Below are 26,163 nucleotides of genomic sequence, written 5' to 3'. Positions count from 1 at the left end.
GATATTTCAATGTTTTCGGCAATATATCTATGTCGTTTTTGGGGATTTTTAAAACGTTTTTGCAATATTTGTTACCTATCTGAAAACCAATTTCAATGTTGTAAGCATATTATGTAAAAACAATAATAATTGCATTATCTAAAAAATACATTATAAATAAATTTTTGTGTACCATCCATAACGTTATAGTAATAAAAATAACAATGAAAGCATGTGTGTATATTTTGATGCAGCGAATACAATTTTAACTTGAATTTTCATTACATGATTTTGATTTGAATGATAAAAATATTTTTTTTTATAAACAAATAAACATTTTGATTTCACAAATTGCATTTATCAGAAATGAATAGTTTCCATCTCCTTCAAAAATCCGATAACTCTTGTCTTCATAACACCAATAATTTGATTTTCACTCACTTTCTTTGTTAAAATCTTTTTTTTTTTAATATATAAAGTTTTATGTACAATAAAGTTGTGCAAGCTAGACTTTGCATTGCTGTTTCAAGCGCTTAATTCACAACCATATCGAGCTAAGTAAAGGTGGACGCCAATTTTTAGAGTTTAAAAAAAAACGCGTTAAAAGTTTCCACCATATTTTTTTTTTGTACAAACAAAATAAAATATTCATGAGCTATCTATGAATGCGGCTGACAGAACCATGAAGTGCCGTTTGTTGTATGTAGGGCTGTTTTAGAGCCACCTGGCGGTGGATGGTATAAATGAAAGCTACTTGGGTGATGATACAAAGATTGATGCTGATCTGGAGAAAGTGTTTGTTGCGTGTGGTGATGACCATATGGTGCACCCGGATGGTCTAAATTACTTGGATGTACGAATAATTGATGTGGTTTTAACGGTAAGTGCTGGAGAGAATTCGGGTCTGTCGCAGTTACGTAATGTCTCATGTGCGGTATTGCCGCAGCAGCGGCGACAGCAGCTGCCTCGTTGAAATTGTCTCTCGGAGATACTGAGCTTGGCGGCGTCATGGCATTGCAATTGTCCAAATATGATGATCCAGTTGAACCGTAAGTTGGCGATGAATCTGAAAGTTTGGCGGCAGATTGCAACATGAGATCACTGTATGGCGGATCAGGTCCACCAGGGGGCGTAGGAAGTGTGCCTTGAATGGTATCACCGTAGCAACCATGACGCGTCGCATGCGCACCAGCGGAACGGATGACAGACTCTCTACTCACGTATATTTGTCGTAACAGTGTGGTTGCTGGCAAAGATGCGGGTGCTGGTGGACCACCAATCCATTGTATTGGGCGCTGTGTTGGTGAACCCGATGTGGGGGGAAATGATTTGAGCATTAGTACATCTGGCGAGCCTCCGCCAGGAGATCCATTGTGCTGTGGCAAGTGCCTGTTCATGACATCTTCTAAATCTCTAACAGACATTGCCGATGAATTTTTACTACAGTTTGTGTCGTATGCATTCGGTGCGGCGGGAGATCTAGTCCATGGTCTAGTAACCTTATCACTTTTGTCGGGGGAGTTTTCAGAGTGTCCTTCCCTCCTCCCATTCGAAGAATTTAAACCGGATTGGCTACAGGACATGTCGTCCACAACTAGGTCATTGTTGGTCACTTCACTATACGTGGTACCATTGTCCAGCGACAGAACTTCAAGACTAGTCGACGAAGAGCTTCCTGGACGAGGGCTTTTGATGTTGTCGTTTGTTTCATTCATCACCGATAAGGAATCTGCGAGTTTTCTTTTCCGTTGTCTGTTATCGGCTGCTTCCGCGGCAGACTCGGCAACGGATGTCGGAGTACGTCTTGCATTTGACTGGTCGTAAAACGAAACTCCTGGAAACTCTTTTGGGGAATTGCCCGGTTTCTCCTGAAAAAATAAAATATTTCGATAAATTTTGTTGGTTGGACATCAATACATTAAAGCGATTATTCTTGAAAATAAGAAAAAATGAGATGCTTCTATTAGCTATTTCGTCAACAATTTTCAACACTCAAATATAGCATGAAACAAAAGTATAAAAAAAATTACAAAATAACTTTTATGTAATTTGAAAGAAATGTATTTAACTCTGTTTCAGTTATAAGAGGAAATGTTCTGGCAGTTGGTTGGTAGGTACATTATTTACATCGTCCTAGAGCTGTCTAATGGGCTGTTGGGGACGACCAGGGAAACTTCCCTACATCGCCCTAGAGCTGTCTAATGGGCTGTTGGGGACGATCAGGGAAACATCCCTGAGGATGATCCGAAGACACACTATCGCAATTTTAATCCTCTACAGAGGGGATGGCTTCCCTGCTTTGGTAGCCCGATGACCTGCGCGTGAAGTCGAGCACTTTACGGTAGAACAATTTAACGAGGACTGATACCGCCCATCCACGGTCCCTACGCAGACTGATCAAAGTGGTCACTCACCCGCTTACTGACCGCAGCCAGTGATGCGTCACTTCGGTTTTCTACGGGGAACCGTTTCTTTAAGATCAGTTCACTGTGGGACCCTTAAATAAGGAATATTTTTTCGGTAAAGAAAATGATTCGATGAAATTTAATTTTATATTGATGGTTACCAAAAAAATATCTGGAACTGGTTAGTTATGGATATTAACCATTGACCAGCGCGAAGTCATCCTGTAGTTGGATATAAATCATGGGGACACTCAAATGTGTCACCATGCGAGAAGAAAATCGAATATAACTTTATAATAGTATTATGACATTGTAATAGGTTCCTTTACGTAAATTTCCCAGTTTTCAAAGCTAGATTTTAGCTAAAAGAATTCTTATTTAAGATACCTAATTGGATTAGTAAGTTGAAAAAAGGATAACTACTCGGAGATTGGGAGGAAATATTATCCTTTTTTCTATGAATATCTTCTTTTCCATTCGGAGTATTATTATTTTTTCATTGTAAATGGAAAACGTAAAACTTTAACCAAGAAATATCCAAACATCTATTCAATTTATTTTACATACTTTAAACTTTCCTGGATGTTTTGAATTAATTCTCGGCTATAGTTATGAAATTTAATTTCAAGACGTATCCAAAAGCAAATCCAAAATACTGAATGCTTAATTAGACTTTCTGTAATAATTTTTAAGTGATTAACCACATTGCAAAGGCAACTTTTGTAAAGAACAGAATTTTATTTCAATCAACATTTAAAATTTTTTTTCTATTCCGAATGCAGTACAACATAACTACAGATTTTAGAAAAATGTAGAAAGCCCAAATATCACAAACAACTATCTAAAACATATAATTTATAAATTATTTTCGTATCAACATGATTTAGAATGTCATTTCAAATTTAAATTCTGCATTCAAATGACTCGTAGTAAATATTTTGAGTATATCGCAAAACATCGTTTTAATATGACATGATACCATCAATTTTGTATGACATGATAACATCGATTTTATGGTTTTATATGACATGATAACATCGTAATAACATCGATTTTATATGGTATGATAACATCGATTTTATAGGACATGATAACATCGATTTTTTCAGCCAAAACTTCAGATGAATTTTTTTCTAAACTTTTATTAAAAATGGGTTATTTAGAAAACAATTTTAACGTTATTGAAGATAGTTAATTTTTTGTCTGACATGATTAGAATAGCTTACCGATGTCCTGTGTAATTCCTGCAAATCTCTTTTGTTGCCCTCCATATCCAAATGACTACTTCCTTCAAATACTTGACCTTCGTCATGAACGTCGCCGACGTTTCCTGGCCTCGATGTGGACCTCTGCTCCGCTTCAACGTCCCCTGTAGCCGTATTGTCTACAAAATACAAAAACATACAATTATTATGAATGTTACAGAACAAGTAATCTATCCTTAATGAGAGAATATATTAAGTGGACTGAAATCTCTAACGCTTCCATCAAGTTTAAGAATATTAAGGCATAAACACATTCTAGCAAAAATTTATAGTAGGCCGGACAATCCATGGATCTTATAGCACCACAATTTCGTGACCAACAGCATAATGGTAGCAATCTGGTCAGTATGGATGGTGTTTTCAATAGAAATGTAAACAATAACAATCTCGAGTTCGGGACCTACTCTAGTTCCGGTTAAAAAGTTTGCAGCTGCTTACTACATGTTATTCTGATAGGCGATGTTTTCAAACGGATAATTTTGTTTTCAATAAAAGAAATAAACTAGATGATTTCTGAGCTCAAATCTGCCGTATTTCATAAGATATTAATGTTATTATGTAATTCTGGGGAGTTTGGAGTGAAAATTTGTTTTAGTTATTTTGTTATTTATTATTAAAAAAGGTGACATGGTTGCTAGATTTTGAATAACTCGCTTTTTTGGCAGTCTTGATTTGGCCTCTTTCCATTTGTTTATTACTGTTTGTTCGTGTTGCAAGCTGTGCACCATCTTACGTTAGTGTTAACACTTTTAGTATTGTAAACAGTATTGTTAGCATTGTAAACATAAGTAATAAGTAATCAAATGCAGTGTTTCCAAGAATCTCAAAACACAATGATGCCAAATGGCTTTAAAATACAACTGAAACAGTAACCCGGAAATTTAGGCAGTCCCGAGCTTGCAGCTCTCCCTAGTGTAGAAAACACCATCCATTGTGTGCACACCGATCACCTTTATTTCCTAGAAAGACTGGTACCCATTGATCTGAAGTTAGAGGGGGGGGGACCGAACCCCTGCCGAAGTACCTTTGAGTCATCGTTGCTCTCAAGAAAGTGTTAGCACTTATAATATACTATAAATGTATTATACGATGCGATTAAAAAACGTATAGTACATTAATTTATTTTAACGAATCTTTAAATAAGACATATTTTAAGGGATAAATATATTTTCTAATTAGATGTTTCTATACATTTCAAAACTGGTTTTCTCAAATTTGCATAAAACTCTCCTTCACCCGTTTTTTCACTAAATTTCTATCATTCGTTCAAGCTAAATATTTTAAACCTTAAATATATGTATAAGGCATGTAGCGACAATGTTTGAAGGTATGACAAAATGTAGAAAGCTATTGAATGACGGTGTAAAAATTCCAAGTTTTTCATTAATCTAAGTTGAAAAACTTGAAGAATGAACAATGTTTCAATTTCAGAGAATTTGATAATGGCTTTAGAGTGTAAAGAAACATTAGACATTTATTATATACTACAGTCGATTCTAATAAGTTCTTAAATCCTGAAAAAGGAGTGTTTTTTTTTTTTTTGAAACGTTACATTAAATGTTTTTCCACTTTATTTTTCAGTTAATCAAAATCAATTTGTAATTAAATGATTAGGTATGTAAATGTCCCCTCACCGTCTTTTCATGTTTTATTTTGGTTTTAATAATCAATAACAAACTATAATAGGATTTAAAATGTTGAAACGTATTAAGAAGAGATAGAATGTTCAGGACGCAAATTAAAAAACTGACCACTCATTATAACTTTTGTTTTAGTGATGGGATCTTCACGTTCTAGGACTCATTCTTAATGGTTTGAAGGGGTAACCCAAAATATGCTAATTAGTGCAGACGATATTTTAAGTTACGAAATCAGACACAAAAGCGTACTTTCTTTAACTAAACATACTTTTTTTTCGATGAATTCAAATTTCAATGTCTCACAAAATATAGGGGGTAGCCGCAATCTGAGAAATATAGTCCCCATAATTTGGTCAGGAGAGCGATTCAACGTTTGGTCCCATCAATGTTAATTTTACTTTTTGCGTATTTCGCCGTATCTCGAGAACTTTTTAAGAGAATTCGAAGATTTTTGCACTCAATTATAAATTTCGTTTATCCAAAGATAATTCCATACAAATAATGCACTTTAGTAATTTTTTTATTAAATAATAATCGAAAAAAATTTTGAATTCTGAGGTATACAATTTTTTTTTACATTGTTTTAAAGCGTGCAATTTTACATGGCTAAATACAAAACTTGGTCGAAATCGGTTTAATACTTCCTGAGAAACTGAACGTTAACGAAGTTATAAATTTAAAATTCTATTTATCAGGAACTATTCGACCGATTTCGCTAAAATTTTGTATTTTACCATATAAAATTACATACTTCAAAATGACGTAAAAAATTGTATATCTTACTATAAAAATTTTTTTTCGAGTTTCATAAAATAAAATATTAAAAAAATTAAATATTTGCTAAAATTTTTTCTGTTGCATGGAATTGTCTTTGGATAAACGAATTTTATGAACAAAAAATTTTCAATTCGCTTAAACATTTCTCGGGATGTGGCGAAATACGCACAAAGTAAAATTAACATTAAGGGGTCCAAAATTTGGATCGCTCTCTTGACCAAACTATGATTTAACCAGACCATATGTATAAACCAGATTGCAGCTAGATTTCTGGGGTCAGAAATCCAAATCTGCAGAAAGAAAAAAAAATGTTTATTCAGGAAAAGTACATTTTTGTGCCTGATTTCTAAACTTAAAATATCGTCTGCTCTAATTAATTAGCATATTTGAAGTCATCACCTCAAGCCATCAAGAATGAATCGTAAACCATGAAGATCCGATCGTTAGATCAAAAGTTATTCAGATCGGTCCATTCTGTTGGTGCACTGCATATGTTATAAAAGCATTTTACAGTTAATAGCAAGATTAATAGCAGGTCAAAATAAAAAGTTAAAACTAAAGATGTGAGTGGTTTTCGATGATGTGTACTCCAGCCATTACGTACTGGGAGTGTATAATACCTCTGCCTCCCTCTTTGTCTGGACTTGTACCCCTCTCAGAACTGCTGGGATCTTCATTTCTTAAGTCACGTGATGCTGGTAGTTGGCAATAATCCATGACGCAATGGGGATATTCTACATGACTGAAAGCAAAAAGGTATATATGTTAGTAATAAGCCACTTTTACATCCAGAAGTATAATGCGTGATTAGGCCCAACCGATAAGTCACATGGTTGGGTATAATCACCTGGCTGGGCTTGGTGGGACAACCTTATAGCAATTAGGCTTGGTTTATTACTATCAACTTTCGGATCAGATTTAACGTTATTCACACGGCTGAACTACATCCTTGAGTGTAACTTTGTGGTAGTGAATGGCAACTAGTTGTTTGCACTGTTCCTATTGGGCGATGCGTATTTTCATCCGAAAAGAAACGTATTCTCATTTAGTTGCCATCTAACTGATTGATCATTGATGGATTTCCAGAGGACATGTTAGTGAAGTGACGTCAGCTTAGATATTTCTATAAGAGTATCCGTCAATGGTAGGTACAATAAAATGGGACCCATATTCCAAAAGAATTAGCCCAAACGACTTTAAAAAAAATGATAAATGGGTTGAACATATACAACTAATTCATCTGAAAAAATATTTTTAATTTTTTTTTTATAAAGAATTTATTGAGTTTCCGGTAAGACAGACTACATAACTTAAGATTAGATTTTATGCAAAAAGAATGGATTTAATTTTTTTGACAAAGAGTAAACAGAATTGGGGTTTGAGTTTTTGCAAAAGAAACGGATTTAATTTTTGATTAAAAATAAAAAATTATGGAATCTGAGAGAAAAGAGCATTGTCTGGATTTTGAATAATAACCACTAGAAATCAAAATATTTTACCTGATGACGTAATTAACACAGATAATGGTTTCTTCTTCGGCATTCTTGGTGTTGCAAATGACTGTTGCGCAGCTCTGCAGCCAAGTGTAACCGCCATTTTTATTCATTAACCTATAGTAACCACTCATTACTTGTCCTTTTTGGATCACTGCGAGGAAAAAACAAAAACTGCTTAAAATATACATTATTTAAACATTCAGACACAAGAATGAGTGAATTTTCGCAATTTTAGTATTATTTACACTGGATAACAAATTGCTTATGACATGAATAGTTGATCTTGCTTGATTCGGGTCTGGGGATTTTAAATCTGAAATTACTTTTGCTCTGGAAGCTTTTTTTTAAAAATGTCATTTATAGTCTTTTTTTTGTCATAATGCGCGGGTTTAAACTGATTATATATAACAGGGGGTCGCATCAGTGTTGCGAAACACTTCTAGGGGAGTTAGGGCACATCATCAATATTAAAATTTGATAGGAACTCATGACTGGAAATGTCACCGTACGCTGTTAAGGGCGCTTCACTAATATGAGCTGTTCAGAGGCACCTGTAGAAACAGTTTAAAATACAAAAGCACCCTAGCGGTGTATGACGATATTTTCGGGCATGGAATCCTATGCAGTCTTAATCCTGATGATGTGTGCTTACTCTCCTGGATGTTTGTTGCAGCATTAGCATGACCTCTTGTTATATATCATGTTTTTTTTATACATTTCGAGAAAAAATAGGCTAAAAATGTCATGAGAAAAACTGTAGCTTGTAGAGAGAAGCCGATTGCAGATTTGAAATCAAAGATACGAAAGTATCTAAGATTTATTAAAAAATAATCTACAACAGAAAATAATAATAATAAAATTATCCAGTGTCATTCTTAACTAACTTATGAAAATGCCTTTGTTAATATAAATGTCTTAAATATATTTGGCACTTGCAACAAGCGCGAAAACGATTTTGAATAGACATTACTTGTATGTTTTTTTTTTTAAATTTAAATTTTTGATCTAATATTTAGTTGGTCCATATATAATAAGATTGTAAGTCGATACTATCCTTAATTTTAAATTATTAAAGTTCATTATTAACAAATAGATGAATAGATAAAATATTTGTAAATACTGCGAATAATAAAATCTAATCGTTAAATTCGAAATAAGTAAAATATGCAAACACATTTTTTATGTCCTCAACGCTGATAAAACTTTTTTTATACTGTGTTGAACCATAATATTGGCAACCTTAGAGATCCATATTTTGGCATTATTTAAATATTAACCTTGATTTTAATATAGTTAAGCTTAAAAAGAAACATGGTGCAACATAACTTTTGAAATGAAGGATTTTAATTAATAATATGCATTTAAAGTTTGGGGCAATATAATCATAAGCCATAAAATTGTTCAAAGTAGCGTTTTTCATATAAGAAAAGGACACTTCGATTACCACGCATTCAGCAAGTCATTTTTTACTTTAAACTTATAAAGTATCTATCTGGAAATAATATCAAACAAATGTTTGATGTAAGACTGTCACATTTGAAAAGTGTGTGGTTTATTACAATATTATTCCAAACTTTTCTTATTTTTGTACATAACAGTTATAAAATGGAAATGAGTAACATGCACGCAATTAGTTTTTCTTTTTTGTAATATAAAATAGTACTTACAATCTATATGGCACTTTCGCAGTTTTTCGATATCTTGTGCGTGGCACAGTGTGTACATACTTGTTCCGGTTATTTCTTCTGCAGTGTAGTCCAAGAGTTCAGATACCCTATTTGAATAATAAAACACAAAATTATTGCTAGGTATGAATGATAAATAGTAATCTACACGTATGACATCTGCACATACGCGTATGATATGGTAATTTACGCATATGGTATTTGCACATACACGTATGGTATGGTAATCTACACGTATGGTATCTGCATATATACGTATGGTATGGTAAGCTGCACGTATGGTATGGTAATCTACATGTATAGTATAAATCATGCAATCAGATATTAGACTCAGCTTTTAAAATCAGGAGATTTTTTTCGATATTTTGTTAGTTTTTTTTTAATGGAAAAGGCAAGGCATATGGATCTATGCATAATTCAGGATTAAGATCTATTTATGCTTTCCCTTTTTCAGCTTTTAACTATATTCTGGAAAAAATGTATTACTTCTAGGATTCGTGTAAACTTGTTCTGTTATTTTCTAATAATTTTGGTCAAAGAAGCTGTATCATAGTAATAAAAATTGCAGAAAAGGAAAGGATATTTAACGTCCTAAATTAGCCGACTTAGCACATGAAAGTGTTTTTTAGATAAACAAGTTATGTGTATTAATGTTATGCATGTCTGATTCCGACGTAAAACGAGAAATCATCAAACTTAGCAGCAGTTCCTACATGAAAATCAAATACGTTCATGCATATTTTTAATAATAGTTTATTTTTCTTTACTTCAGTTCTTCAGTTAAAAGCAACTCATTACTTCAATTGAAAACAGCAATAGTTAATGCAGTTGCAAAACAGCAATTTTATCTTAACAGTAGTAGGACTAATAATTAGTTCAATAAAAGTCTACAGGAATATGTACAGAGGGACCAAAGCTAAGATGCTCATCAACGGGCCCAGCTTTGATTGGGCATTTAAATATAGGTTCTATCTAGGCTGAATAGTTGCTGATATTGGTTTAACTAAATCGGAAAAAAAAATTAATATTGGTTCGAGAGCCATGGTGGTTCAGAGAATAAGGGGTTCGCCTCCCAATGAGCTGAACCGTGTTCGAATTCCAGTGCTGGCTAATTGATACCAATTCCGCACCTGCGTCACATCGACCACAGTTCTGACGCAATATATCCTCAGTGGTAGGCGCATTATTAGTTAGTCCCCTTGCCATCAAGCTAACCGTGGGAGGTTTTCGTGGTTTTCTTCTCCATGTAACGCAAATGCGGGTTAGTTCCGTTACGAAGTCTTCTTCGAAGCCAAATTTCTTCTAAGAATTGATCTGGGAGTTCTCTTGTCTTTTGGACTGGGTTCAAAATTGCCAGGCTACGGAGGTGAACATTAGTAGTCGCAAGCTCAAAAAAATTGAATCGGCAGTTCAATGACAATTATAAAATAAAATATCGGTTCCATGTGGGCTTAGTATGTATTAAGAAATATCAGGTGAATTAGAAAACTGTTTATAGGACTTTATAAATAAATATTTGTAGATAATGTAAAATATTTGTAGATAATGATCCCTCTGTACTTTATTAGTCTAAGATTTTTGAATATTGGCCTGAGTTTTATTGCTACCTGTTAATTTTGCAAAGGAGCGTTTCCATGCAATGGTCTGAAATGTTTGAAAACAGTATGTAGTCTTACCTTGGCTCACAGTGAGATATCCGGAAATCGAATGTCAGCCTTGTTACAAACATATCGGGTTCTAGCCGTAGCTCGTTGACTGAAGGAGGAGGAAGGGCTATGGCTAAACCCACAAGTCCCATGACTGTAGGTGCCTGTTTCCTCGAAGACGAAGAAAAATTATATTGAGGCCTAAGATGTGATAAAACTAGTACAACCTAAAAATATTAAATAAATAAATAAATAACAAATATGCAAAGGAAATTAAGCCAATTCATTTTACAATTAGGCTTAAATAAGAATAGTTTAAAAATAAAATATTAACTTTCCTAGTAAATAGTCATTAAAAAAGTAAAAGTTATTGCTAATTGAAACAATTTATTAAAATTAAAGCCTCACATTTGATCTATTTCACGGAATAAACAATGTTTTCATGTTTCAATTGTAAATTTTTTCAGTGCTTTACATTAACAATAACAGATGGCAGCACTATTCGCATTTAGAAGTTTTATAGCAAAGTTCCATCCTATATGTATAAGTAATAAAGTTTAATGATAGATGGCAGCAGCATAGAGTTCGCTTGTAATAAGGTCTTCATTTCTAATCGTTTTAAAATTCATATTTTAATATGAAGTGCATTTTTCTTAATAAACAAAGGCCAAGAAGCCTTCGTATAAAACATTTTATAGTTGTGCCAAATTATTTTGATTATTAAATTGTTTCTTAAAAATAGTTTAACCTTTTAAATTCAATTTTAAGAAACGTTTTTAAAATCATAATAACATCTTTTCAAAATAAATAATTTTATAGGATTTTTTTTTCCATTTCTTTTATAAAACTTAGAAAGAAGCAGACCAAGTTTATAACAAATTTAGTTTTAATCAGAAATTGGTCAATGTAACTGCTGTTCACTTATATTTAAAGGTCCAGATCGCAGCATCGTTAGTTTCTGAAATTTGATAAATTGATTTGCATGTAAGTAAATTATCGTTAAAATTCTCATTATTTTTTAAGGTAACAAATTAACATATTATATAAGAAATTATAGGACACACAATAAAAAATTTATACTAGTCCCCTTATCATTTACCAGAAATTATATGAAAATTGATTATGCATTTTAAAATGATATGAAAATTAATACTGGCTATCTTACAATTTACCAAAAATAATATGAAAATTGATTATTTATTTCTAAATGACATAAAAATTGATACTGGTATTCTTATAATTAACCAAAAATAATATGAAAATTGATTACTTATTTAAAAATAATATAAAAATTGATACTGGTCTTCTTATAATTAACCAAAAATTATATGAAAATTGATTATTTATTTTAAAATTATATAAAAATTGATACTGGCTATCTTATAATTAACCAAATATGATATCAAAATTGATTACTTATTACAAATGATATGAAAATTGATACTGTTTATTGTATAATTAACTGAAAATGATATTATAATTGATATGACTGTCATATTCAAAAGGATAATGCGCAATTATTTATTAAACAATATTTGATTTAGAGTAATCTTAATAGCTCATCTTCAATGAAAATAAAACAGTATTAGAAATAAGTGTCTTACTCTGTAGCCAGAGGATTTAAAATGGCAACCGCGTTTGGTCAATGTAGATTTCATTCTTATGCAGAAAGATCTTTGTAGACTTTGACCTGCACTTTCGCTTCTTATACTCATTGTTGGAGCTGTTGATAAACAAATAAAAGTATGTGAAAACAAATTGCTAATACAGCTTAAGCTTTTTGTTCAAATTTAATATAGTTCAAATTAACAATGATACAATTATAATGAGTCGTAAGTTTTAGTTAAAAAACATGATTTCCTTTCACACAATCGTTAAAAGTAACTTAATGGTAACACTGGGGGACAATTTTTTTTTACATTTATACAAATACTTAAACTTTCCTAATTCGGGTGTGGAAATTTCAAATCTGATATTAGCTTTGCTTCTAAAGCTACTGATTACTTTTTAAAAGGACATTTTTAGTCCATTTTTTTGTTGAAATGTACAAGTTTAAAAATACTATAAATGACAAAGGGGTTGTCTTAATGTTCCGACAATCTTCTAGGGAAGTTAGGGCACATCATCAGGATTAAAATTACGTAGGAGCCCGTTCCCGGAAATTCGTTGTACGCATCTAGGTATACTTGCACATTATAAACAGCTTTTCGTGTACTTCTGAATAGGTCATAATAGGGGAGCGAACCTAGATCGTGATAGTATACGATAGTATATGTTCGTGATAGTATCGTGATCTAGTACGATGATATTTCTGGGAATGGTAAATTTCGAAAAAATATCGTAAGAAAACTGTAGCTTGGAGATGGAAACTGGTTGCAGATTTGAAATTTGAGATAAAGTATCCAAGATCTATTAAAAATTCACATGCAAATGAGAAAAATGTTTGCCAGTGTAATGAAACCATGAGCAGAAACAAAACACTAATTTATAGAAAAAATATCCAACTGAAATAGATATTACGGATGTTTATAGAGCACATTTTTTATTATTACTAGATGAACTTCAAAATAACTTATGTTATTTTAAAGTTTCCTCAACTAAAAGATCTGTAAGTTAATTAATGTTTTTTATAAACTAACTTTATGTTAAAAAACCTTACGTTACTTTACGTTATTCAATGTAATGTTAATTAATGTTTTTCATTTGAATTAGGAAGAACAGAACATTTTACACAGTCGGCATATAGCACAAATATTCAATGACCAATGGCAAAAATTACTTAATGCTAGTAAAATTATCAGCAAAAACAAGACATGTACATTCACATAACAAGAACATGAAAGGCATTTACTAGGAAATTATTACAATTATTAGGGAAATCACAGATTATTTAGATAAAAAATGCCATAAGAATCATTAAGAGTAGAGGGTGATATATATACACAATTATTTTACAGATTAACAATGTCTAAATTACATTCAAGTAGAGTCTACGTCTGATTGTAGTTTCTAGTTTCTTGATATTTTTAATGACTTTAGATATAATCATCTATTAATTAATCATCGGATCCTATCAAATCAGATGTTGTTTATGGTTTTATTAAATTTTTTACACAAACGACAATATTTCGTAAGCATTTAAAATATTTAGAATTGATAATCTAAAAGAAATTACACTATAAATGTAAGAGAAATTGGCTACCTCTTAGAATTGGCAATCTAAGAGAAATTGGCTACCTCTTAGAATTGGCAATCTAAGAGAAATTGGAATACAGATCTAAGAGAAATTGGCAATCTAAGAGAAATTAGAATACAGATCTAAGAGAAATTGGCTACCTCTTAAAATTGGAAATCCAAGAGAAATTAGAATACAGATCTAAGAGAAATTGGCTACCTCTTAAAATTGGAAATCCAAGAGAAATCGGACGACTAATCTAAGAGAAAATGGCTACATCTTAGAATTAGCAATCTAAGAGAAATTAGAATACAGATCTAAGAGAAATTGGCTACCTCTTAAAATTGGAAATCCAAGAGAAATCGGACTACAAATCTAAGAGAAAATGGCTACATCTTAGAATTAGCAATCTAAGAGAAATTGGTTACCTTTTAGAAATTGGCAATCTAAGAGAAATTAGAATACAGATCTAAGAGAAATTGGCTATCTCTTAGAATTGGAAATCCAAGAGAAATTGGACTACAAATCTAAGAGAAAATGGCTACATCTTAGAATTAGCAATCTAAGAGAAATTAGAATACAGATCTAAGAGAAATTGGATACCTTTTAGAAATTGGCAATCTAAGAGAAACTAAACTACAAATCTAAGAGAAATTCGCTACCTCTTAGAATTAACAAATGGTTTTACTTAGAATTGGCAATCTAAGCCTAATGACAGTTTATAGTATTATAGATCCAGAAATAGTCTTCAACCAAATAAGCATCGGAGTATCTCAAATCAGAATAATTTTACTAAGTAGACTATGCATAGGGTTCTTCAATGTAAAGTCTGGCCAGCTATAGCTTATGGCTAGCACCAAGCTGTTGGCTACTACAGCTGTTGATGAATCATTATTATGATTCACCAACAGCTCATTTAACATATTGAGCTGTTGGTAAATCATATATACGGCTGTTGAAGATAAAGTTTCATTAATAATAAAGAATTAGACGTTGGCTAAGTTCTCTGGCTGTATGATATAGTTGACTAGACTCTAGGAGCATTAACTATATCAATGTAGCTATTCTTTGATAATTTGAACAAAGACAAATATTAAAGTGAAAATGAACGATAAAAAATGGATACTTACGTGGTCTATCGAACCCAGTGGGTGTAGATGGTCCCGGGTTCGAGGACGAACCGTCATCCGAAGCTACAGAGGCTGGAGGTGATGTTGCAGATGGGGAAGGGCACATGTTGATTCCTATTAGATCTGCTAATTCTGATTGGTCTTGTTGATGGATGTAATCGAAAACACTACTTCCTGTCATTTCGACCTATTTCGTCAAATAATGTGGCTCGTTAATTTTCCAGACACGTAACGTTGTATTATAAAGTACAAAGCAAATCCAAAATACTTCTTGAAAATAACTGTCATAGCGCAATTTGTATTATTAAGAGATGTACAAAATATGCGGTTTATTACTGGAGTTTTTTGCTAAGAAATACTGAAAGATTTAATGCTCATTTCAGATCAATTATCATAATATAATTCGTATCATTAAGAGATGCTAGCATTTCAAAATAGTTCGTAGTTATTGTGAAAGGCTTGTGCATTTAAAGAAGACTTTGTATGCTTGCAGAGTTTGAAAGTACTAATTAATGGTACATTTTTTAAAAATCGGTTAAAACATATAAGTTTAAAATTGTAATTAGGCATTGTTTTCATCAACTTGATATGAGTATTTTTTAAATAGTTACCCATTTTTTCAACTATTTTTGACTAACCATTGATATTTTCATAATATAGCATGATTACAAGTTTTGAATAAATAAGCAATATATGTCTCAATAAAATTAAAAAAAAATTGTTCAAAATCTCTTCTTAAATAATTTAATTTATATTAATAAATTAGATTTATATTAAATTTAATTTAGTTTATATTAAATTTAATTTAGTTTATATTAAATAGTTTAATTTAATTATTGTAAATAATTTAAATATATATAACAAGTATATATAACAAGTATATATAATAAGTACATATAACAAGTGTATATAACAAATATATACAATATACGTACATTAAAAAAATTAGAGGTTCGTATTTGATTGAATATGTTGTTTTAAAGAAAATGTTTATTTTGAATTATATTTAATTTATGAAAAAAAGCAGAAGATATTTTCCATGAAGAAATTTAAAAGGAAAAAAAATCAAATTTTAAATAAAAAATAACGAGAAAAAAACTAATTTTTTGGAAATAAATTTCATGAAAACATGAACAGCTTAATACCAATAGATGTAGCGTAGATCTTTTGGATTTTTTTGTTATTTGTATTAAACTCAACTGTAGTTCATAAAGATATAGTATTTGGTTTTATGTAATTTTGAAAGCCTAATACAATTTTCAGCTACGAATGTAATAGTTAAATACTTGGTTGTTAATAAGATTTGAATGAATCAAGCAAAAAATGAGAGATCAGATCAAAGTATTTTAAGATGATATACAGACTATTTCTTACCTGTGAAAGACCTAAATAAATAGAGACTGTTTCTGAGACATACAAAAACCGTCCATCTGCACCAAGGGCAAAAGCAAAACCGTCCAATGACTGAAAAGAAAGAAGAGAATAAGAATATTATTGAATAATAAGCCACTCATTAATTTGTAATATAAAATAATGCATATAAAAAATGCTAAATTCGTAAAATGATAAATGGATAATTTGTAACATAATTTTACGAATAAACGCTTAGTGTTAGAAATTATTAGTTTTTCAATTTTCTACACATTCGCAAATAACGAATGTTGATGTTCTTGCTCCAGGATTACCATATTTTGATTTATTTACTGTAAAAATTAGTTTAACACGTTGAATGCCACGCTAATTTTACATGGCTTGCCCGTCTGGCCAAAATGATTTTTGTGTGTTCCATATTGCATTAATTTCTTCAAACCCTTTTAGTTACGATAATAATAAAAAAATTTAAAGAATTACAAATTTACTCGAATTATGTGTCTCTAATAATCTGGGCTTCGCCAGTCTCCGGTGACCTCCGTGGAGTTACGAACAAACTCAGTGCCGGACACCTGTGACCCCCATAGCATTCAACGTGTTAATGAATCTTTTTTTTTTCATCAGGAATGAATCTATTATTTGGTTTTTTATTTCAAATATATTTCTTATCAAGAATATTCCTAGTGTTTCTAACACAGTCAAATTAAAATTATTTTAAAACTACTTTTTTTTTATCAAGAATTTTCTTGTTGTTTTTAACACTACAAATCTAGGATTATTTTGAGGATATTTCCATTGTAATTTTTAAGGAATTTTTTTATATACTGTAAATATTTCAAAATTTTAAGGGTGCTGTTTACCACGAACATTCCCATTTTTTAAAAAGTATTATTAATAATTTTATTAAAATTAATTTGAAAACGTTTATTATCAGGAGAGTGTTGGAAAATATTCGCGTTTTAAACATTTAACTATTTCAAAGGTATTTTCTTTTTCCAGTACCAATTTTAAAAACTTTTAAGGTAAGTCTTTGTAATTTATCAGGCGCATTCTCAAAATATTTCCCAGTTAAAATTTTCAGGAGATAAAACGCATGAAAAAATGTGGGCAAAAAGTCGTGGAATGTTAATTCGGTAATAATTCTAAATATAATGGTTTTAGAAATCTAATTTTAACGAATTGACGAAACCCAAGTAAAATAGCGTTTGTGACAGAAGAACTGTTTTCTCCCAGCACAAATGAAGCATATTTCCCACAAAAGGCCTGTGAAAAACTGTTGTCCTCCAACAGTTACCTAATGAAGCTTACATTGTGAAAGTGAAAAGAGCTACAATCGTTTTAACAGTTGTAACCAAGATAATGATCCATGCAAATAATCTTAAGAAGGATGCATCTGATTGTATTCCTCCACCAGTAAAATGAATTATCAGGTTTTGGAAGTATTATCTGCTAATGCCTTACGAGTTGTTAAAACTGATCTTTGAATCCACAAAGAAGGTACTTTGCCCAGTCTAGTGAAGCAAAAAATACTTTTTTTCATTAAACGGAAGGATTAGAGTCTAAACGTGACCGTTGTACGTGTTTAGGCGTGTATATTCCAGGTACAAGATGCGTACTTGACCGCTTAACAATTACGTGGAAGTTGTATACGGCGAATAAGCAAGCTGTGAGCTTTCTCGATCGAGCTTATTGCAATATATTGGGTATTCTATAAAATATTTTTAAAACTTCATCTAAAATATTTTAAGAAGGAACAGCATAAAACTGAATATTGGGATATTTTTTAGACTTATAGTGCGTCAAAGAAGGCATTAAAAATTATTTTTTGAGTATCTCAAGCTTTTAGAACAACGAATGCTGTTGAGTTATGTCATTGGTGCATCATGAATAGTGTTTTAGGATTACATAGGATTATCATTTATCCTATACGCATCAGGTATCGCGTTTCATACGCGAATATCATTCATCGTATACGCACGAAGAATCGAGTGCTAGGCTCTTATACGTATATCATAGACGTATCAGGAATCCAGTTCTAAGCTCTTATACGTATATTGTATATCATAGATGTATTAGGAATCCAGTTCTAAGCTCCTATACGTATATTGTATATCATAAACGTATCAGGAATCGTGTTTTAGGCTCTAATACGTATATCGTATATCATAGATGCATCAGGAATTACAGGAAATTGCTCAACGACTGATCTTTGAGTACACTAAGAAGTTACATTGCTCAGTCTAGTAAAGAAGAAAATACCACTTTTTCATTAATCGGAAGGATTAGAGTTAAAACATAGCCAATGTGTGTATTTAGGAGAGTATTTTCTTGATATAAGATGCGTACTGGAGAAGGTTTCATTTAGAGAACATGAAAACTGGAAGTTTTTCTGTTTCAGTTTATTGCGTCATACTATAGGCGGTGCGTGAAAAATTTTAAGAGGTCACTTGTATTTTTTCTTAAATTTTATTATTGTTACTTTTTTTGTTTATTTTTAGAATATATATATAAAAAAAATTAGAATATGTACATTAAGAAGCATGGTGGCTCAGGGAATAGATCATTTGCCTTCCAATCAGATTAACCGGGTTCGAATCCCAGCGATGGCTGGTTGATACGAATTCCGAAACCGTTTTACACAGACCACAGTGCTGACGTAAAGTATCCTCAGTGGTTGACGGATCATGGGTAAGAGTCACCTTGTCGTTAGGCTAACCGTGGGAGGTTTTCATCTCCAAGAAACGCAAAATGCGGGTTAGTTCCATCAAAAAGTCCTCCACGAAGGTGAATTTTTTCCCAAACCTTGATCCAGGAGTTTCCTTGTCTTCTGGATTGGGTTCAAAATTACANTCTAAAAGAAATACACAGAAAACATTTTATAAATGTCTTTAGTTTTTAGAGTTTTAGAGTGAATTTCTGTATTTAACAGAGAAGTTAATTAATAATTTAATTGGCAATAATTTTAAAACTTTCGCGCAACATGACGTATTCTGTAATGTATTCAGGGTATATTGTGAAACCATGACCAGTCTGAATTTTGTTGATTTATTTTCCTAAAATAACAACAAAAAAAATGCCATGGCAAAATTTATTTTTTCTAACCACTTCTTGTTAAGATTGATGTGCAATCCTATTTCGAGGACCGATAAAATAAAAATTCGATTTCTCTCGGTTCTTATGCGTAATTTTTAAATTATAATTATGAACAAATTTTCATGTACTCAAAAATTTTCTAATTTTTTTTCCTGGACAATTTTTTACTATTTACTTTATTTAAATATTAGGAATAAATTTAGTCTGAGTTTGAACTCATTTTTAAAAACACATTTTCAATATTTTGTTGGTGAAAATTGATGAAAAATTGATATGAAAGAACTCTGTTATTACCTGAAGAATGTGCGTTGCTTGATGCTGCTCAAAGAGATCCATTGCAATAGATGTCATCGATCTAGACCTTAGACTACCACCTGAAATTAAATAAATAAATAAATAAAATATGTATTTTTGTTGTAATGATCTGTTAAATCAGTTAAACTATTAATGATCTCTTAAAGTTACCAACTAACAATACAGAATGACAAAATAAATTATCCGTTATAATTAAACAACTATCAATCATTTATATTTAAAGTTATATATTTCGGAATTATTATTATTATTATAAAAGTATCGATTAGTGAATTATGATTATTATTATAAAAGTATCGATTAGTGAATTATTATTTTTATTATAAAAGTATCGATCAGTGATTTATTATTATTATTTTAAAAGTATCGATTAGTGAATTATTATTATTATAATAAAAGTATCGATTAGTGAATTATTATTAATATTATAAAAGTATCGATTAGTGAATTATTATAATTATTATAAAAGTATCGATTAGTGAATTATTATTTCTATGTTGCATATTAGAGAATTATTTTAATAAAATTATCTTTGAGTAAATTATTGAAACTATCTATTGGTGGAATATTATTACAAATTCATCTATATGTAATATATTGTGTCATGCATTCTATTTTATTTTATAACCGTCGTTGAACAGCCGACCCAATTTTATGGGTTTACGACTAATGATGTTCAACTCAGTAGCCTTGTAATTTTGATCCCAATCCAGAAGACAAGGGAACTCCTGGATCAAATATTGGGAGAAATTTTGCCTTCGTGGAGGACTTTTTGATGAAGCTAACGCGCATTTGCGTTGCATGGAGAGGAAGACCACGAGAACCTTCCATGGTTAGCCTGACGGCAAGGGGACTCTAACCCATGATCCGTCTACCACTGAGGATATTTCATGTCAGCACAGTGGTCGGTGCAAGCCGAATGCGGAATTCGTATTTGCTAGGATTGGAACCCGGTTCGCCTCATTGGAAGGCGAACGCTCTATCCCCTGAGCCATCGCGGCTCTNATTTTATGGGTTTACGACTACTGATGTTCAACTCAGTAGCCTTGTAATTTTGATCCCAATCCAGAAGACAAGGGAACTCCTGGATCAAATATTGGGAGAAATTTTGCCTTCGTGGAGGATTTTTTGATGAAGCTAGCGCGCATTTGCGTCGCATGGAGAGGAAGACCACGAGAACCTTCCATGGTTAGCCTGACGGCAAGGGGACTCTAACCCATGATCCGTCTACCACTGAGGATATTTCACGTCAGCACAGTGGTCGGTGCAAGCCGAATGCGGAATTCGTATTTGCTAGGATTCGAACCCGGTTCGCCTCATTGGAAGGCGAACGCTTAATCCCCTGAGCCATCGCGACTCTCATGTATTCTATTATAAAAAGTTAGCCAAAACGAACATGTTATAGTGAGGGATCTAATTTATAATAGTCCTTTAACGTTAATCTTACATTTTTGGGTATCTCACCATTTCGTAATACTAAATTTCTTTTTAGTAAATTATTATTTTTTTTAGTAAATTAAGATCTTATTAATTATAAAATTCGTTTATCAAAAGTTGCAAAAACAATTTTTTATACTTAATTATTTCTTTCATAATTAATCAACTAAATAAAATGCTAAATTGTAAGGCATACATAATTTTACCTCATTATCAAAACCAAAAATTTGAACTGAATCGACCTACCAGTTTTTGAGTAGTAAAATTTAAGAAGATTTGCGTTTTTAACTAACATATTTTTCAGATTGTGGCAGTCTTCCATATTTTAAGGCTGAAAAATTTAAATCCGTTGAAAAAAGAAAAACATGTATATTTATAGAAAGTTCATATTTGTGTCTGATTTCTTAACTTAATCAAATTTGTTTAATCGTTAAATTAGTATGTTCTGCACAAATGCGGTTTAACATTCAAACCATTAAGGAAGCATCTTAGTTCGATGAAATCTGATCACTAAATCAAAAGTTGCAAAAGTGCTACTTTTTTTTATTTCCTAATTTATTAGTAACATATATTTTCAAAATGAGAAAAGAGTAAAGAGAGTTAATTTTTCACGAAGTGCTGTTTTTCTTTTGAAAATGATCATTTTCTTAGTTTTCATGCCGCCTTCTTCACATTAGTAGCTTAAACACAAAGAATGATCACTAAATGCAAATTCAGTGAGTCAACGATCGCTTAAGTGAATTCTTTTAAGAAATCAATCAACACTGTTGACAAGAACACCGATGTCTTATCGAATTTAGACTTGACGTTCGTGAACTATCAATAACCAATCTATTGAGCGATGAGCCATTTCTTTTTTTAATTAAATTAGTCAAATTAATTAAATTATTATAAACTACTTATGTTATCTTTATATTTTGAATAGTCAGTATAGATAAATGTTTAGAGATGTCCAAGCCAGAGGCTGAACTATATCATTGAGTTATTTAAAGCAATCGATTGTAATTTTGCGGTTCTGAATGGCAACTAGTTGCTTGCAATATTCCTATTGGATGATTCGTATTCTTATTTCAATAGAAACGTATTCCTATTGGTTGCATCTGTTACTGATTGATCATTGATGGATTTTTAGTAGACAGGTAAATGAAGTGACGTCAGCTTAGACATCTCTGTAATACAGGAATGCTACATGCAACTAAAAACGTAAAAAGTGGTAAAAACTCAATTAATTTTCATTTATTTATTATCTCTTTAATTATTCAATCGTATTTATTACTATAGCTTAAATTTCAAATAGTTCATATTTAAAGCAAAAACATTCTTTGCACCACTTTCAATAGTAAAAAGAAAAAAACATGCTACAAAAAGCAGCTAATTTTGATCTCTTTTTAAGAAAATTTATAATATTATGAATTGCCCCTTTCTGCATCTTTAGTCGAACGTGGCAACCCTGTGCAATATCGTTTTAAATTTTTATTATGATTTGCAACTTTTTGAACGCGAGTTAACTGATTTCGGAATATTTCTTTACTAGTATAACTTGCTGAAGTATTAAGGTTGATGTATACAAACTAAACTTATGTTCTTTATTCGCATAAAAGAAGAGTTTTTTTCCCCATAATGGTAAATTTCAAGCTAATTTTATACAAGTTTTTTTTAAGTGACATTTTAAAATGGTTAGAAATTTTATAAAAATTAAAATTAACAAATGTAAAAGTGTGCATGTCACAAAAAGAGATAACCTTAAGGATAACCTTCTCGTGAAAATTATCTTTTTAATATAATAAGGATTTACTTTATGAATATAATCTCTAAATTCACCAAATATAAACTAATATAACCAAATATAACCAAGCATAACACCGAATATAATAAACACATTTTATGAACATGAAGGATATTTATTTGCAGACTATGTCAACCTTCATCTATCAAAAGGTACCCCAAAATAGATTCAAGTTAACATGTCTTATATACTAGTGTTTCGGTATTTAATATTTATAGTGGTAGTAACGCCACAAACAGTCTTCTAAAGCTATCACTAAATTTTATGAACAGATTTTTAATGTATGCGTAAATTATGAATAGTTTCTTTAAGTGTTAACCTTATTGCATACGAACAGTCTTCTAATATAATGATAAGCATATTTTATAATAGTCTCCCAAAGTGCTAATCATGTTCTTTTAATAGTTTACTAAAGGATTAAGCATATTATGTGAACAATTGACAAACAAAGCTATATTTTAAATATTTGCATTTCAAATTAGTTGAAATTTTATTAGCTTTAAATTTTAAAGTCAAAATACGGCAATAAATTTACGTTCGTAATGTCTAGAAAAACAAGACCCCAAGCCATTAAAATTTATAGTTAACAGAAAGTTTTCTTTAGAATATTTTTCAATGGCATTGTGGTGATAAATTGGCAATTCTGCCATCAACTTTCTTTTTTCGCCAAATACCTTCAAAACATTACGTAGTACATTTCCAAGATTTTCAAACCACATTTATGATAATTTAATGGCGATGAAAACGAAATTCAAACAGTAACAACCTCTCGCCACCATAAACTTGTTTTTTCGTTTGGCTGTGCTTTGTTTTTGTTAGAAGAGTCATCAAAAACAAGGATACTCTTTAATTCCATGCCAATTTGAGTTACAATAATAACGGTAACAACTTGGCTGGCAACATTCAAGCCAAACGCCAAAAAAAAGTTTATAAGGTCCTTATCATCAAGGATGATGTAATCGTTTTATTATGGATATTTGGTGTCTGGTCAATTTCTTTTTGCGTAGTTAATTTTATCAGTCGCTTTAGGGGGAAATGGTAATACCTTAGAAACTATCTACTACCATTATTATTAGTGTTTAATAGAGTATTTGATTGAAAAGAAGAGTTAGTGTTATATGAGGTATGTAAAGATATGTGGTTAAATTACATAACAATTCATGATGTTAGTAATTTACCATGTTGGTAAATTCAAGGTTTCTAATGGGATGGGCCTGTAATGTTAGTTTTATTCAAATTCAAAATCTTCGAACACAATTTGAAATTATACATGTATATAATAGAATACTATAGCGCATATTTTTAATGTTCCAAGGTATGTCTTTTTAAAATTCTATATACTATTTACGGCTGTAGTGGTAAATTTAGCTATCGGAAAACATTATATTTTCTATTATTATATGCATTATATTAGGCGTGAAAATATGTTTACTATAGTTTTCTACTATATACGAAACACATTTATTTATTCAATACAATACAAAATAAGAACAAACAAACAAACAAACAAACAAACAAAGAAGAAACCAATTTATCTAGTCACTTTTGGATCTATCAAATCGAATTGTATTAGAATACTGTTCGATACTATTGTTATAATATTTAATTTTTAATACTTGTTCTCTCTATAATATATGTAATATAAATATTCGGTTATATAAACACATGTATGTGTTATCATTCTTATATAAGCGTGATTTTGCTAAGTGTTTAAAAAGTGTTTCTTACCTTATTTTTACTACCTCATAGTGATATTGCGATTCGTAGAGAAATTCTTGCGCTTGCGCAGTGAAGTTCAAATAGTATTAGAGGTTTGGGAAACCATAACGCTTTGCAAAACCGCAGCGCTTTTTAAATTGCAAAATTTCTCAACTATTTGTATTTCTATAACTGCAAATCGCGATGCCGCTACCACCACTTAAACTATTTAAGATTTGTTTTTCTAATAGCTTGTACACTGTTAGAATTTTCATTCTAAAATTACGATAAAATAATAGGCAGCAGTCTGTAAATCCGATTAATCGTAAAATTTAAGATAAAAACATGTTTTACCATAATGGTTTTTAAACCATTTACAACTAGCATAGTTTCAAAACCGTAAAAACGAAATTTAACTGGACACAGGAGCTAAGCTTTTCGTTAGGTAATGGGCATTGGAAAGTGCAGGACACAAATTGGGGAGTGCAGGACATTGGAAACTCTTCATGTATTGAAAATAATAGAGGAAATATTGTGGTCGAAATCGAACCCCAGTTCCAGGTCATGAGACTGCCAGATTAGCCCTCTCGGCTATAATATGTACGCAGTAGCGCTATAGTGCGCTATAATATGTACGCAGTAGCGCTATAGTGCGCTATAATATGTACGCGTATGTACTAAGTGTCTTCATTAGGTGAGCTTAGTTGGTGTGATAAAATTCTGGTTGTTTAATCGTATTAGGTGAAAACAGTTAACAAACTGTGTTTCCTCACAGTTAACAGTTTGATTACTATCTTATTTACGGTTATTTAACTGTTCTGTTTGCATATGGCAAAATAACTAGTAAATAAATTGTTATTGTGATTCAAAAGTAATATTTTATTATTATTCAATACTACAAATGCCATAATAAGCTATGAATTTATCCAAATAAATGTATTATATATATATATATATATATATATAAATACTATGTTTTCATAAATACATTTTTGTTTATATTGAAATCAATGAATTTACTTAAGAAAGTTTTTTTGAATCAACATCAATGGTGTTTACCATAGTCTCTACACTTTCTTGTTTTTAAAACTTTTTGTTCAGTTTTTTTTTTACAATTCAACGAAATAATCAGTTTTAATCAGCTCATTTAATTACCTTTTGTTCTAAATAAATGTAGCTTAGTTAAGTTAATCTTTGTAAATCAGGAAAACTTGTATAGTTTTGGCAGTTAGAATCTTTCATTTTATCTCCTCGAGTTTGATGAT

General features: G+C 31.1%; 1 protein-coding gene across 1 annotated transcript in view; it reads right to left on the bottom strand.

Moving 5' to 3' along the window:
- Positions 1 to 563: 563 nt before the first annotated feature.
- Positions 564 to 26,163, bottom strand: part of LOC110283103 (protein trachealess) — a 211,654-nt gene continuing 186,054 nt past the window's right edge. Inside the window, exons 4-13 of the mRNA XM_043043212.2 lie at positions 19,957 to 20,036; positions 16,573 to 16,662; positions 15,199 to 15,385; positions 12,498 to 12,616; positions 10,924 to 11,120; positions 9,230 to 9,336; positions 7,566 to 7,713; positions 6,687 to 6,808; positions 3,611 to 3,768; positions 564 to 1,847 (exon numbers count right to left, since the gene is read on the bottom strand). Coding sequence (XP_042899146.1) covers positions 639 to 1,847; positions 3,611 to 3,768; positions 6,687 to 6,808; positions 7,566 to 7,713; positions 9,230 to 9,336; positions 10,924 to 11,120; positions 12,498 to 12,616; positions 15,199 to 15,385; positions 16,573 to 16,662; positions 19,957 to 20,036 — 2,417 coding nt within the window. The 3' untranslated portion in view covers positions 564 to 638. The remainder of the gene's footprint in view (positions 1,848 to 3,610; positions 3,769 to 6,686; positions 6,809 to 7,565; positions 7,714 to 9,229; positions 9,337 to 10,923; positions 11,121 to 12,497; positions 12,617 to 15,198; positions 15,386 to 16,572; positions 16,663 to 19,956; positions 20,037 to 26,163) is intronic.

Source organism: Parasteatoda tepidariorum, chromosome 6, assembly GCF_043381705.1.
Source record: "Parasteatoda tepidariorum isolate YZ-2023 chromosome 6, CAS_Ptep_4.0, whole genome shotgun sequence".
Taxonomy (NCBI): domain Eukaryota; kingdom Metazoa; phylum Arthropoda; class Arachnida; order Araneae; family Theridiidae; genus Parasteatoda; species Parasteatoda tepidariorum.
This window is presented reverse-complemented; position numbering and strand designations above follow the sequence as displayed.